Genomic DNA, 13,609 nt, shown 5'->3' on the forward strand with positions numbered 1-13,609 from the left:
CTAAATACCGTAGAGTTGGTTCATAGTAGCAAGCTTCACATTTGCAGTGAGAGCAACCCAAAAAGACAGATGAAGGCTTTTGGCCAAAGGCTGGACCCACATTCTTGCATCTTACCAAACTGCACTAGTCTAATAACCAACACCAGCACCACAAGTGTAAATTACAAACAACACCTACACAAAATTTCATCCTATCTTCTAGTTATTTCAGCAAATGCAATTGGTTTTGGTCCTTCATGTTTTCCAAGAAAAAAAAAAAAAAAAAAGAAAAAAAAAGAAGAAAAAATTAGGCGATAGCTCATCTCCACCCCTGTATCTCAGATGTATTAGGGACTTAGTAGCAGCACTATTTGGGCCAGATGCTATGTTAACGTAAGGCTATGCTTGCAATGCTTTTATGTGGGTGATGTTGAAGGTAATCTGTTGTCCTTCATCTGCCCTTCTAGTATCCCCATACAAACACGGGTTTAGGAAGGAATGACAAACACTCCTATAAATTCCAGCTTCTGGGCACAGGATCAGCTTTCACAAGCAACCCACTGAGCAGAGACCCCTTCAGTACAGTTTATTCTTGCTGTGGTTCTCAGCTGAATCATCACCATCTCTAAATGAACAGCAAAAAAGACTACTGGCAAGCTGACAAAATTGGAAGAACCACCAACCATCTAGTACTGGGATACTGTATGAGTGCCAGTTACATCTCAGTAACAGATCGATGGGTTAAGCATGCAGAGGTTAGAATCCTAAAAAGCCTGCAGACCTGCAGGGGTCATCCCACGCTTCTTTTGCACTATAGCTACCAGACTCTTTTAAATACAGTATTGAAAATGAAGTGTGGCAGGTACAAGGTTCTTTGGTCAAGGGTAAATCTTGAAACATTAATACTTCATTTTTCTCAAATCCTTAACATTAACTATACTTATGTAGGGTTTTCACAGTCAGTAGTACTCCTCATCCACTGGCAATAAAGAACACTGGAAACACTGCTTCAGTATTGCCCTCACCTGCATGAACTCTTGAAATACCCTACTATCAAGTTTGGGGGTTTTTTTCCTAGTAGTATTACTTGTATTGATTTTTTTAATTTAGAGAACACTAACAAGAATGCATCAATATTAGTAAGTGAAAATAATTAATAGTTTGGTTATATATCTGCTATTGCAACTAAGATATCAAAAATCAAAATCAGACTTTAATAAAATAATCCTGAGATCCTGAAAATCTTGTATTTATTTCAGTCAGACCAAAAAAAAAATTTAAAAAATAAAATAAAAAAAAAAAAAAAATCACACCACTGTGTATTCATGAAATGGTTAGTAAAATTAGTTCAGCTTTTCAAACATCAAGGATGCTGTTAAGGACTAATCTGTAGCAATTTAAAGCCTAGAATATACCAGGGACGAAAAAATACCTAAGATAGTTGAAGAAAAGCAAACTTTAAATAAGATTAAAAAAATATATACTTAAGAGTTTCTAGCATCAACATTCATTCATTATCCCAGAGAGCTGATAGTCTGAACACAGTTTAAATGTTTATCCAATTCCAGTTAGAAATTAGAAATCATGGTGCCTAATGCTTGTATTGTTAAATCACATGCAGTTATCTTTTGCTATTTCATTGATTTTGCAGACAACCTGTAAAGCTATCAAGTACAGAAGTATTTTGCAGATGAGCTTCAGGTCATCTCAGCAGCAGACACAGAACAGAGACACTTCCCTCGCTTTTGCATACTGGAGTAGTACCCCCAGCAGCAGCGGCAATCACAACTGCAAAAACAAGCAACGCAACTGACAGCAGTTTCTAATCCTTTTATAAGCTACATATTTCTTTGCATATGACTGTCTGAGATGCCCTGCTTTAGATAATTAAAAATGGAATTTCCAAAAATCTAATTTACTTCATCTTCCTGGAATATTTTTACAAGTGCATTTGCTAAACTGTTAAGTTTACGTCACTTGGAAATTGTCTAAATACAAGCATAAGTATCACTGAGCCAGTACTCTGCAAGGGAGTGCAAATATTTTGCAGGTGGAAGAATCAACTTGAGATACTGAGGTACAGGATTTCCTTAGCTGACCGTGCTTGCTTCTAGTTACAATGGAGTTCATGCTACTATACATGCACATTGCTAATTCCCTGATATTTTTAACCTATGCTACACTTAGCACAACACAGTCCATTATCTTCTGCTTTTTAGAGTTTCTATTATTCCTGTGTCTTTATTAACTAGTAGAATCAGGAGCAAATCAACAGTACCTTAAGGGACTTAGGATTTTTTTTCTCTTTTGACATTTGGCTTTTTGGTTGCTTGATTTTTTTTTTTTTTTTTTTTTAATTGTTGGGTATCAGCAGCTCTCAATTTCAGCTGGATTTTCAGCATGCCTGAAGATCAGGCAGGAGTGCTTAAAACTCAGTAATGATAAATAGCGTTAGTCTGTTCGTCTCAAAATAGCATGTTGGAAGAAGCTGACTTCCCTTTTCAGGTTCACATCTGTATTGTGACTATGACACAACACATTTCAGTGTGCACCATCAGACATCACTTTGCAAGCACTCCAACACCACTGCTAGATTTGGCCACTTTGGAACGTAAATCAGAACGAGTAATATTGATCCTGTTAGTTTCCCAATTCTTATTGTGAGGCCTGAACTTCTCCTACTTCATAAATTTGCTAAACGAATGCCCTACTGTGAGATCTTCAATGCCAACTATTCATGTCAACCTGAAAAAATTTCAGCTACTTTTTCAGAAGGTAGAGAAAGCAGTTTTGTGCACACATGCACAATACACATATAGATGGTGGCTTTTCTGGTGTGGTTCTCCCTGCCCTTTTAAATATGTTGTGCAATGCCCAGGCCTTGAAACTAATGGAAAGATGGCAGGACATCTCCTATGTGCCAAGGATGCTTTCATAGCCAACTCTACAGGTCACTAATGCATTCACTGTCATTCCTATGAAATGACCCAAATTTTGCCAGTTATAAGCTTTTGAGAAAATCTGCAGTTAAATGTTGTCCTGGAGGACAGGAATTTAGCCAGACTCTACCGCAGATCTCTGGTAGGATGCCAGGCAAGTCACTTAAAATCAACCCTTCAGATGATCATTAAGCTGTGGGTGCCTGAACTGAGCCAATACACAGAAAATTCAAATAACAAAATCCATACTTTGAACACTTACGTACGCCTAGCTATGCTGAGGAATAAGCATCTTAAGTTCTCAAAATTCTGTCCTTACTTTTTACCAAAGATTTGCTTCAGCAGAGCTACCTGAAAAATGAAAATAATCCCACCACACACACCCCTGGCACTATGTTAATGAATTGCATGAACACTGTAGTTACAAACACCTTAAAAAGCCACAGAAGAAAAAAAAAATAAAATTAATGCTTTCATCTTCTGAGTCGGACTGGAATAGTATGCCATAAACAGAACCTGGCCTTTTGAGCAATGAAGCTAGCCCAAAATATCTAACAGCTGCTCGTTAAACCAGAGCTATCCATCTTGAGATGAATCTTGTGGAAGATATATGGTCATGTAATTGAAGATTGTATCATAATGCATCTATGAAGAGGTGAAACACTATTCCTAATCACACGAAAAATCCACAACTCCTCTATTGGTCTTCAGAGAGGATTTTTTTTTTTTTTAAATATACAAATTAAAAGGTAAGGAATAATCAGAAGGGGCCAAACCAGAAATCTGGTTTCAGTATGTGATAAAAATAAAGGTGCCTAACAACAACAGAAAAAAATCTGTATCAAGACCCAGTGCAATGTAATTCATTAAGATTAACAAAATCACAACCATCAGCAGTTACAGTAGCTAACACGTTACTACTACCTAGTTGGAGTTCCTTTTCATATGTCTGTCTTTTTTTCCAGATATACATATAAAAAAATATCCAGGTACGATGCCACCTCAGACTATTCAGCTTACCAAGCGTAGCCACCTGATCACAACATCACACTTCTTTTTCCCATGTCTTAGTGCTGTGTGATGCTCACTCAAAGGACTAATAACTATCCCAGGTTACATTTATTGTTTGAATTATAAAACAATACTGATGATCCCTTCCAGTAACAGAAAATTACAGTTATTCTGTATAGTTCTAGATTTCTTAGGAAAGCATGCCAACCAGCACCCTTACACCGTATTTGGTGTGTAGTACTAAAATAACCACATTTGAACAAGTACCACTCAAGACTTTTCCTCAAAATACCATTCATTTCCTTCTCATTCCTGGGAGTGATGGGGCCCTTAGCACAGGACCACAAATCTTTGTGAACTAAAATATGGTAAGAACAAGCCAAAGATTTGACTTATTGCTTTCAATATTTTTCAGTAATTCAAGACAGGTCAAGCACATCAAAAGACTGCAGTACCTACATGATCACTAAAGGAGAGTCACTGGGCTGGCAGTGAAACATATCCTTTATTAGCAGATTTTATTTCAATAATACTCAAAGTAAAAATGTAACTTATACTTTCTTACAGGTTGTTCATAAGTCACTCCAATGCACTCTGCAATGCATGAGCTGTTAATCATTACACAGTCATGAAAGAAATATGCATCTCAAGTTGCATTTTTAAAAGCCATTATACCTGACAATTTTTTCATTTTTTTTAAAGTGACCTTAAGTAAAGTTCCTACAAACAACACATACAAGGGAAAAGGAGAAATGAGATAGAAAGATAACATTTTAGAAGGCCCAAGCCTACTGTGGGAACCTTCATGTGCTAGACCTTCATGTGATTTTTTTCACATAATAAAGCACGTATAAGATGCAATGTGTGAAGCTTTTCAAGAGAATGTTGTTTGAACATCCACAAAACAACATTTTCTGAAACATCACTCATCCTCCTAACCTTTAAGATTAGGATAATTAAAATGAGAGCACTACAAAGCTAGTTGAGAGGACTCTTAAAACCAGCAAGGACACAGCGAAATAGAATGAACCTACTGAAATACATGAAATCTGGTTAAGTGCATCAAATACAAGAACTCAGCAGAACTACTTTTGCAACAATCCAGCTTCCATTTCTCTGCCGTCTTTCACCCAGGGCATACTTTTACTCCCTGTTCAGCAGATGGCAACAGTTGTGTGTCAAGGAACATCACCCATAGATCAATACCACCTTCAGATAGGCATCTGCAGCACTGCTTCAAACTCTTCCAGTTTATGAAATACGAGGCATGTAGGACCAGTACACTTGACTGATGCTGCTGCTTTTATTTCTTGTATTAAATTATCTAGGAGACGCAACACGATTTTTCACTTTTCCTCTCTCCATTTTCACCATGATGAACCTAATGGTCAGTTTGTATACCATTTTCACAGAACAGTAGATTTAAACCATATCTCTCATTCCTTAACTAAACTAGCATGAAATTAAGATTTTAACAGCATTAACTAAAATTAATTCACAGAATTTTGTGAAACCTTACACAGGAAATTTTTGCATTCGATTCCAGATTGTCCCAGCAAATCAAGCTGTCAGACTTTAGGCAGGGATGTCACAGAAGTAATTAAGGCTCTATCCTTGAAATAAGATCAAGTCAGAGATCAATAAAAGATTTAGGATTCTGGGAACATACTAATATGAAAATAACTCATCACCAAAAATTCTTAATTCAATAAGTTCTCCTTTTAAGCAAAGCAAGACAAAGTCTATATACCTTGAAACCCCAAGCTTGCCTTCGCTCTCTACCAAGAATTCACATCTTTCAGTCCCATTTTCCAAGCAAAATAACCTCTACCTAGAGAAGAAGCACGGAAAGTTTCATTGCCAAAGTGGTGGTGTTTGCTGAGCTACATTGTGTCCCAACAGTTTCATTTTAAACTTCTATATAAACTCTAAACTATGACTGTTGTTCATGCAAAATCAGCAATTGCATGCCAGCCCTATGTCAAAGTATGATTTCTTTCTCTTACATATATGTGGACTTTTCTTAAGGTAAACTAATTTTCTTGTAAAGCAGTACCTTGACCTTTTCCCTTTTAGTATTCCTACATTTTGGTCCAGAGAGTGAAATTTATCTCTGTGATTAAATTAACTCAAAGTAATACAATTAAAATGACAGAGCTTGTAACATAGAGTCTCTAAAATGCCAGGTTATTTTTGCTTTACCTATAAGCAGTTATTTTATATTGGTTAGACTTGCTGTGTTACCAGAATCAATCTAGAACTTTTCATCAACATTCTCTGGAGAGTAAAAAGAGCAGGAAAAACAAATACATATGCAGCTTTCGCATTTTATTCCTATTTGCAAAGTCAAGGTATCCTATTCTATTTCAGCTTCTTTAGTACTTGAGTTTCAGAAGGAAAGGAGTTTGGGGTTGGTTTTTTTTTTTTTTTTTTTTTTAGATTAAGTTCTAAATATTTCATGAACACCAAATGATTTGGTAACATGAACTTCTTTATACTTAGAATGTAATTAAGAAGAAGGGAAAGGAACAAGTCAGTCTACAGCAAGAAACTGTGATATGTCTGCTACATGCATAAGAAAAATCCACTAGACACATTCTGAAATCTTTCTAGATTAGTTTCTGTATTTCTACACAATCAAAACTGAATTCTTGAGGAAAATGTTTATCCTTTAAGAAGTTCCTGCTATCACATCTTCCCAATATTTATGATTCTTAGCTGTATATACTGAACATACTGTACACATTCCCATGTACATTCTAGCACATATAGTATGCACAGAACATTATATATATAGATCTTTTCAAGAAACAAATTGTCAGATTGAAAATTATATCGAACCATATAAAATCTAGCACGAAGATTTAAACATGTTAACTGAGCAATAATAATATATACTTCTATAATGTTTTTATCACGTAAAACCTAAATTTCTAATTCCTGACACCTGAGGCCTTGTTAAATAATGTTTGCTCTTCTGCTTATGAATGCATTTTTCCCAAACAATAAACACAGGCAGCCTATGGGATTAAAGCATGACAAAGGTGTAGCTGACTCATGGGATCAATTAGAAAGCATCAGTACTTACGCCTTTTGTTCATTCCATGTTTTACTAACAGTTTCTGCATTTTCAGCATAAGTGTATCACAGATGTTAAACGCCATGCTACAAGGCAACAGCACACTAGTACCACACACTAGACAGAATAAATCTATTCTTATCACCACCTACAATTATATCACTTGTTATACAGCTTGAGTATTTCTTTGAAGTTTTAAGAAATGCATAACTATTTTAACGGAATGCTCATAGCTTCTTGCCCAATGAAAGTATGTCAGCATTTCTTCAAGTACATTTTTAACATTCAAAAAGAACCTACAGAGTTGCCTTTTCTAAGCTAAAAGCAAATCTTAAATACAGCCACCAACTCTAATGCCACCTCAGGTACAGGTTTCCCTCGAAACCCACTATTAAATTCACAAGCAGGAAAGCCCGTGCGCAGGACGACAAGCAGTTTCAATCTCCATGCAGTTTGCCCATGACAGGTTATTGATAGAACAAACAGAATTTGCAATACTTACTGAGTGTTTCTCCTGCTGGCCCATAACTCCATGGTTAGCTGGGATTGCAAGTGGTTTCATAATGAAGAAACATAAGCCGAACTGAATTTACACATCATGTACCAATTTCTTATGGATGGCAAGTCACCCTCTACGGCATTAAATTAAAAAGAGGAGGAGGGGGGAAACCAAGCTGGAGCTAAAAGTGTCACTACTGGTAAGCTCAAAAGCCCCCTCGCACTTGTAGTGCAGAGCAGCAATCCAAACGACAGCGTTAGTCTCCATTTTTGTAACACTGAAAGTCTAAGCATGTCAGGACGTACAGAGCCTGATGAAACCCTACATATCCAGCATTCATCCAAGGGACCAAAACCATTCCCTGAGCCTTAGGAATGGGAAGAAAAGAAAAAGGAGGAAAAAAGCTAAAATGGCTGACTGCACAGAGACTCCCTCAAAAAGGCTTAATACAGTATTATATTAGTCAGGGTGCAGGAACCAGCCTCCAGCATTCAGCCAAGCATTGTTAATACTCCTGTTTCATTTGCAATCACACACACACACACACACACGCACGCAGCCTCCCCCCCCCCCCGCCACCACTACCCTCCACTCCCCCAAAATCAGGGCAGAGCACACGAATAGGGACCTCCTCCCCTGGCTGCTAATGATGCTGACAGAGTAGTGACCAGTGATCTCTGTTCCACTCAGCTAACCAAGTTTGCACAATTAATCTTAGCAGCATGACATTGATGGACATTTAATTTTATGATGCCTGTTCCTTGCAATCACGACAAGCACGTCTACCGCCCAAAGAGTCAGCAACAAAAATACAACAGTTACACACACACAAAAACCCAGAGAATCATGAGTCTGAATGCAATACGCCAATATAATTACGTTATTGTGCTTACTTTGGAAGACCATGGCTGCAGGCAGTTGGCATAGCAACGCACAAGGAAAGCCATTTCCTGGGTAGAAAGAATGCTTCCTTTTCTAAATAAAAAATTCCTCTTAGGATACAAACGGCATTGCTGCTTCCTGCAGAAAGCAAAGACACTAGTCTGTCTCTTAACCTGCACACAGGCACACACTCAATGCAGTTCGAGTGATGTAAGTGGGTTTCTCTCTCTCGCTCTCTCTCCTCTCCCTCCCTCTCCCTTTATCCACCGAAATATTCCGAGTCAAATGGAAGACACATTCCTTGAGGCTCGCCCCCTCGGATACTTAACCATTTCACTCATTAAGGTAGAGATGGACAATGCAGATAAAACAGCAAGCTCTTGCCTGTATCTGGTATCAGCCTCTGAAGATCAAGGCAGCCCCAGAGGGGAGGGATTCCTCCGCTGCTGGCTCCTAAGAATATCACTGAAGTCAGGGTGGGAATAAGGACCCACGTTTACCTCGCCAAATCCCAAACTGAACACGACTTTTCATGAAGATGAGGATAAAGCAGAGGGGTTGACATCACCTCCCTTTTTCCCCCACCCAAAAGAGTGCTGCTGCAGAGCTGTAAACATTGTTATCAAGTATTTATAAACAGTGCACTTGATGAGCTCTCTCAGATTTTCAGCAGCTTCCCAGCTACGCAGGCCACAGATACCCAGGGGCTGTGGCAGGTGAACGTCCAGAACCCTTTAAGACATCATTTAAAGTCTTTCTGAATATAGCTCCTGCTTCTCCTTGCGCACTGAATACACAAATTCCACTAAAACCAAAAGGGGATACACAGTCTGGAAGAGACTGACATACATATGGCTTTTATAATTCTCCCCTCTGACTGTAATTATATCTGAAACTCAGAAATTTCCCCAGTCACTCCCATTTACACTATACCACTTCTCGTGTTATACCAGCAACATCATACTGCAGAGGAGCTGAAACGCAACAGGGAACGTGCTCAAGCAATAAACTAATTGTCAGCCTTATAAGACGAACAACTTAAGAGCCACGAATTCACACCACTTGACACAGGGGAGACCAAGCCAGGGCAAACAGGAGCAGGCCACTCTTCCATTAGGCTTCAACTTTAGTACAGTTCTCTAGAACACGTTTACAACACATTCTTTAAAATGAGAGACCATCTGTGCTTAAAGTAACTTCAAAGTCTTTTTTTTTTTCTTTTTTTAAACAAGAACAATAGAAAAACAGACTTAACAGTTGTTACACAGGCGTAAGCACAGAGGAAAAAAAATGAATACTACAGAATACTATGTCATACAATCTGCAGCTGCCTTCCACCAAAATAACATGTCCACTGATAATAAGTTTAGTTTGTTACACAGTGATTTCTTTCGGTACTGACAATGACTGCTAGTAAATGAGGCTATAAAAAATAGTGGAAATGAATTCTAGTAAAGCAAGAAAAGATCCTGAAATATCTGGTCTATTTTTTGCACAGTTATTCTAAGGACACCGTTTCACACACAGCACATTTTAAATTGAATATATTTACATTTATGAGAGTTTAATGACACCCATGCCCTTGATCTTCTAGTATATGCTAAAAGATAAGTTCTTCTTTAAACGACTGAACTACAAAAATTAGTTTAGAATTTTTAAGTCTTTGCAATGTGCCAGTGCAACTAACAGATGATTTAAAAACGCCAAATTATGCTTAAGCCTTGTAAAACAGTCTAATGCTGAGCACAATCAATTTTCTGATGAAGTGCTGACCAGAAATAGCGGAAGTTATTCATTCTAGGAAGCTTAGACAAACCCTCTCTAGTACAAAATTAAAAAATATTACTTGTTGACAAAGAAATTAAAATCCTCTTGAGTCTGATTCGATGGCCTTGCAGTTAACACCATGAGCAAAATTTCAGTGCAGTGTTTTACGCTCATGTCAGGAAAAAATGAAATTCTGCTAAGACAGGAATGTCTCCCCAGCATAGGAAGGGAGCACACCACTTTCTGAACTCCATTGCATACTTAACTATCAATACGCATCTTACTCTGCATCAGTTGGTATTTCCAAGCAAAATCTAGCCTGGTTTCTGTGGCATAAGCCTTGAAGAGTAACGTGAAAACACGAAAACATGAATGAAACCATTAAAACAGTAATGAAAGACAAAACCTCCAGATGATGAAGCCATGAAACACTTCCTTACTACTTATGCTGGTCACTACTATACACCTCTACTTGCCTGTTAGAAAATTAAGTCAGTACTTCATACATGAATGCAAAATTTAAATCAACCTAACAAAGCTTAATTGATGTTCACCTGCATCAGACTGATGAAAACTTGGTGGTTTCCGAAATAGAAAAAAGCCTCTTTATATTCAAAATGTGAAAAGTGATACTTATATAATTAGGTGAAGAAAACACCACTCACAGGCAATTTGTAAGTCAAAACAATTTCAAGAAATAAATGGCTGATTCCATTTCCCTATTCCTTCCTCTACAACTGCCACCACTTTCCAGGTACAGTGGTGCAGTGTAATCTTCTGAACTGATAATGGACAGTACATACGATTATTACATATAAATTATATTGTGTGAATCGTTATATGTTTCAGTGTAGAATGAATGGAATTTAAATCAGTGTAAGACACCAGAACAATATATCCTGGAAAGTTTCTATCATAAACAAGTATGAATAGTTTATACAAAACCTAACTGCAACTTTGTGTTCATGTGTATTTCAAAATCCATGTAAGAACTTCTTGCTTAGACTACAGTTTGAAAAAGCAAGACATTTTTGCAAATGCTTTTAGGCAATTAAAAGCGAGATGTTAATAAACCTGATGTGCAATAATTGGACATGATGGGCTATCCCCAGCTGCTTTCAAAATATTGCATTTATAAGAAAACTGGCATCTTTTTAGGAGTCACAGAAAAGAACATTAAAAAAACCCATTCAAAAGTAACTACAAATGTTAGGACATTCTTGGACTACCCACAGGGTTCAGGATTCATAAAGAGTAATTCTGAATTCAAGTTAAAAATTGGTAGAGATGTCAGCAGCATGTACCATCTGACTGTAATGCCTCTCAACTATTTTACATTCTAGAACGTAATCTCACATGGATATTATTCTCCTAAGCAGTGTCAACAATGCTTGGAGTATTAAACCTTTTTAGGTTAATGACAAATGCTGCAACAACAGATTACCTCAAATCTTCAATTTCAAGCAGTCACCTTAACTCACAGCTATTTACAGGAGTACTTAAATTTTTATACAGATTACGTACACAGAAACCATTCTTTTCCTGAAGTCCCTCAAAAACAGAAGTTATCAGCACATTTTCCCCTTCCCTTTAAATCCAGTGTAAAGTATCATTTTCTTCATGTTCAAAAACTTATGCAAAAGACAACAGAACACTGTAAGGTCACCAAATTTACTGCCACTTCATGACTCCAGAAAAAGGCGGGGGGGGGGGGGGAAGTGGAGTCAAAGAAATAGAAAAAAAGACCAAGGAATAAAGGCAAAAACCCCACACTATGTGTGTCCCAAAAACATTCACAGTGAAGGGACTATTACACGGTTGTGTAGGAGAATATAGGCAGCTAAACTGAAGAGTGCAAGAATAGAGTACATAATTTTAAAGGAAAACAAGGCAGAGGTATCTTTGCCCCCCCCCACCCCCCTCACTTGGAAAGAAATGGAGGTTTAAAACTTAGTTTTAAGCTCAGGGCTATTGGACACAAAACCATTAAGCTCCAAGGAGCGTGCTTCTGAATTTTATAATGCTGATGCTCTCTCCCTCCCACTAGCCTTAAGAGAGATTGCTAAATAACCATCCGATGCTCCCATCAGATTTAAAAACACCAACTGAAACCACTGAAAATCCAGAACGATAATTCACTCCAAATGCTACAATCCATTTAAATGTCCCATACAATACGAAAGTCTTATTCTAATGTATTTAGGCAAATTTACTGCCAGTAATTGAAATCTCTGGTCATATGACCCAATTTCATGCAAGTGAGTTCCTTTTTATCAGGATAACGCAGACATGGAATGGTCCAGGCACACCTGTCCTATTTGCATTTTCTCAAGAACTTTGAGAACTTTATTCAACAGAGTTTTATTTAAAGGAAAATTACCAAATATGTCCTCCAAGGTGAGTTTCTATGACTAAAATACCACTTTGGCCAAAACACATGGATAATAGTATTTGCCAAATTAGTGGGGGTTTTTTATTAGTAAAGCTGTGGCATTAACATCATTATGAGGACGTTCACCGCACCATTGGCAACACCAAAGCAACAGTTACAATGGAGCGATGTGTGCTGTTTTGATAACACATTTACTAATGTTACAGACCATTTGAACAAATGCCCTTCTGTTGAGCTGCTGCTGCAGATGAATCTATAATCCGGATCTTTAAAATAATGACAAGCCCAGAGCAGTCAGGCTGGTGCCTCAGCTGGGTGGATGTGCCATAGACTGCCAATCTTCCCTTTGACGGCAGACTCATTTGTCACCTTCTGTGCACAGCTCTGTTTTCAGTACAGCAAGCTTTGCATGCCATCCATCTTAAAATGGGAGCAAGTTATAGTATTCATTTAAAACACTTGCCATCAAATTCTCTTTCATATGACAATTATGTTAGAACAGACATGAAGAAACCCTAATGGGACAACATGTCCGATTTCCAGAGCATGTAATTTAGCTTACAAAACCGATTTGAGCAAAGGCTCACCACAGTAACAGAGGACACAAACTTTTCTCTGGACTCCATATTTATTTATGCTTTAAATCTAACAACGCTCTTAACAAACAAAACAAAACAAAACCAACCGAAAACCAACCAAAAAAAGAAGTAAGGATCAACATATCTTTTGTGTTCCTGGAACACTTATAAGGTCTTACTAAATTTTACTTACAAGATCAAAATCATATTTAGTATGCATGTATGTGAAGTCACTTTATGTGGTGTTTAACTGATTTAGCTGTGTTTTTTACATAAAGCAAAGGGTTATTACTTACACAAGCCTAAAGTTTAATGCATATAACATGGCTTTAAAAGTATATATTATCATTATTAAATGTTAAAAATTAGACATTAAAATTCAAGATATTAATGACTTCAATTGGCAGAATGGTCACAGATTAGTTTAATTTCCTTAAATGTTTCAGTACTTCAGGAGTGGAAAAAATGCAGTCTGTCAGGATA

The 13,609-nt window shown here is 37.4% G+C and overlaps 1 protein-coding gene across 11 annotated transcripts in view; it reads right to left on the minus strand.

Moving 5' to 3' along the window:
* Positions 1 to 13,609, minus strand: part of RAPGEF2 (Rap guanine nucleotide exchange factor 2) — a 193,473-nt gene that overhangs the window by 65,224 nt on the left and 114,640 nt on the right. Inside the window, exon 1 of one of the 11 annotated variants that reach the window (XM_030012701.2) lies at positions 8,401 to 8,509. The exons of 6 other annotated variants lie outside the window; for them this stretch is intronic. In XM_030012701.2, coding sequence (XP_029868561.1) covers positions 8,401 to 8,454 — 54 coding nt within the window. In that variant the 5' untranslated portion in view covers positions 8,455 to 8,509. Of the gene's footprint in view, positions 1 to 7,510; positions 8,071 to 8,400; positions 8,510 to 13,609 lie in introns of those variants that run through there. 4 more of the 11 variants (XM_030012717.2, XM_030012730.2, XM_030012693.2 and 1 more) reach the window with 4 other exon arrangements.

The sequence above is a fragment of the Aquila chrysaetos genome, chromosome 1 (genome assembly GCF_900496995.4).
Source record: "Aquila chrysaetos chrysaetos chromosome 1, bAquChr1.4, whole genome shotgun sequence".
Lineage (NCBI taxonomy): Eukaryota > Metazoa > Chordata > Aves > Accipitriformes > Accipitridae > Aquila > Aquila chrysaetos.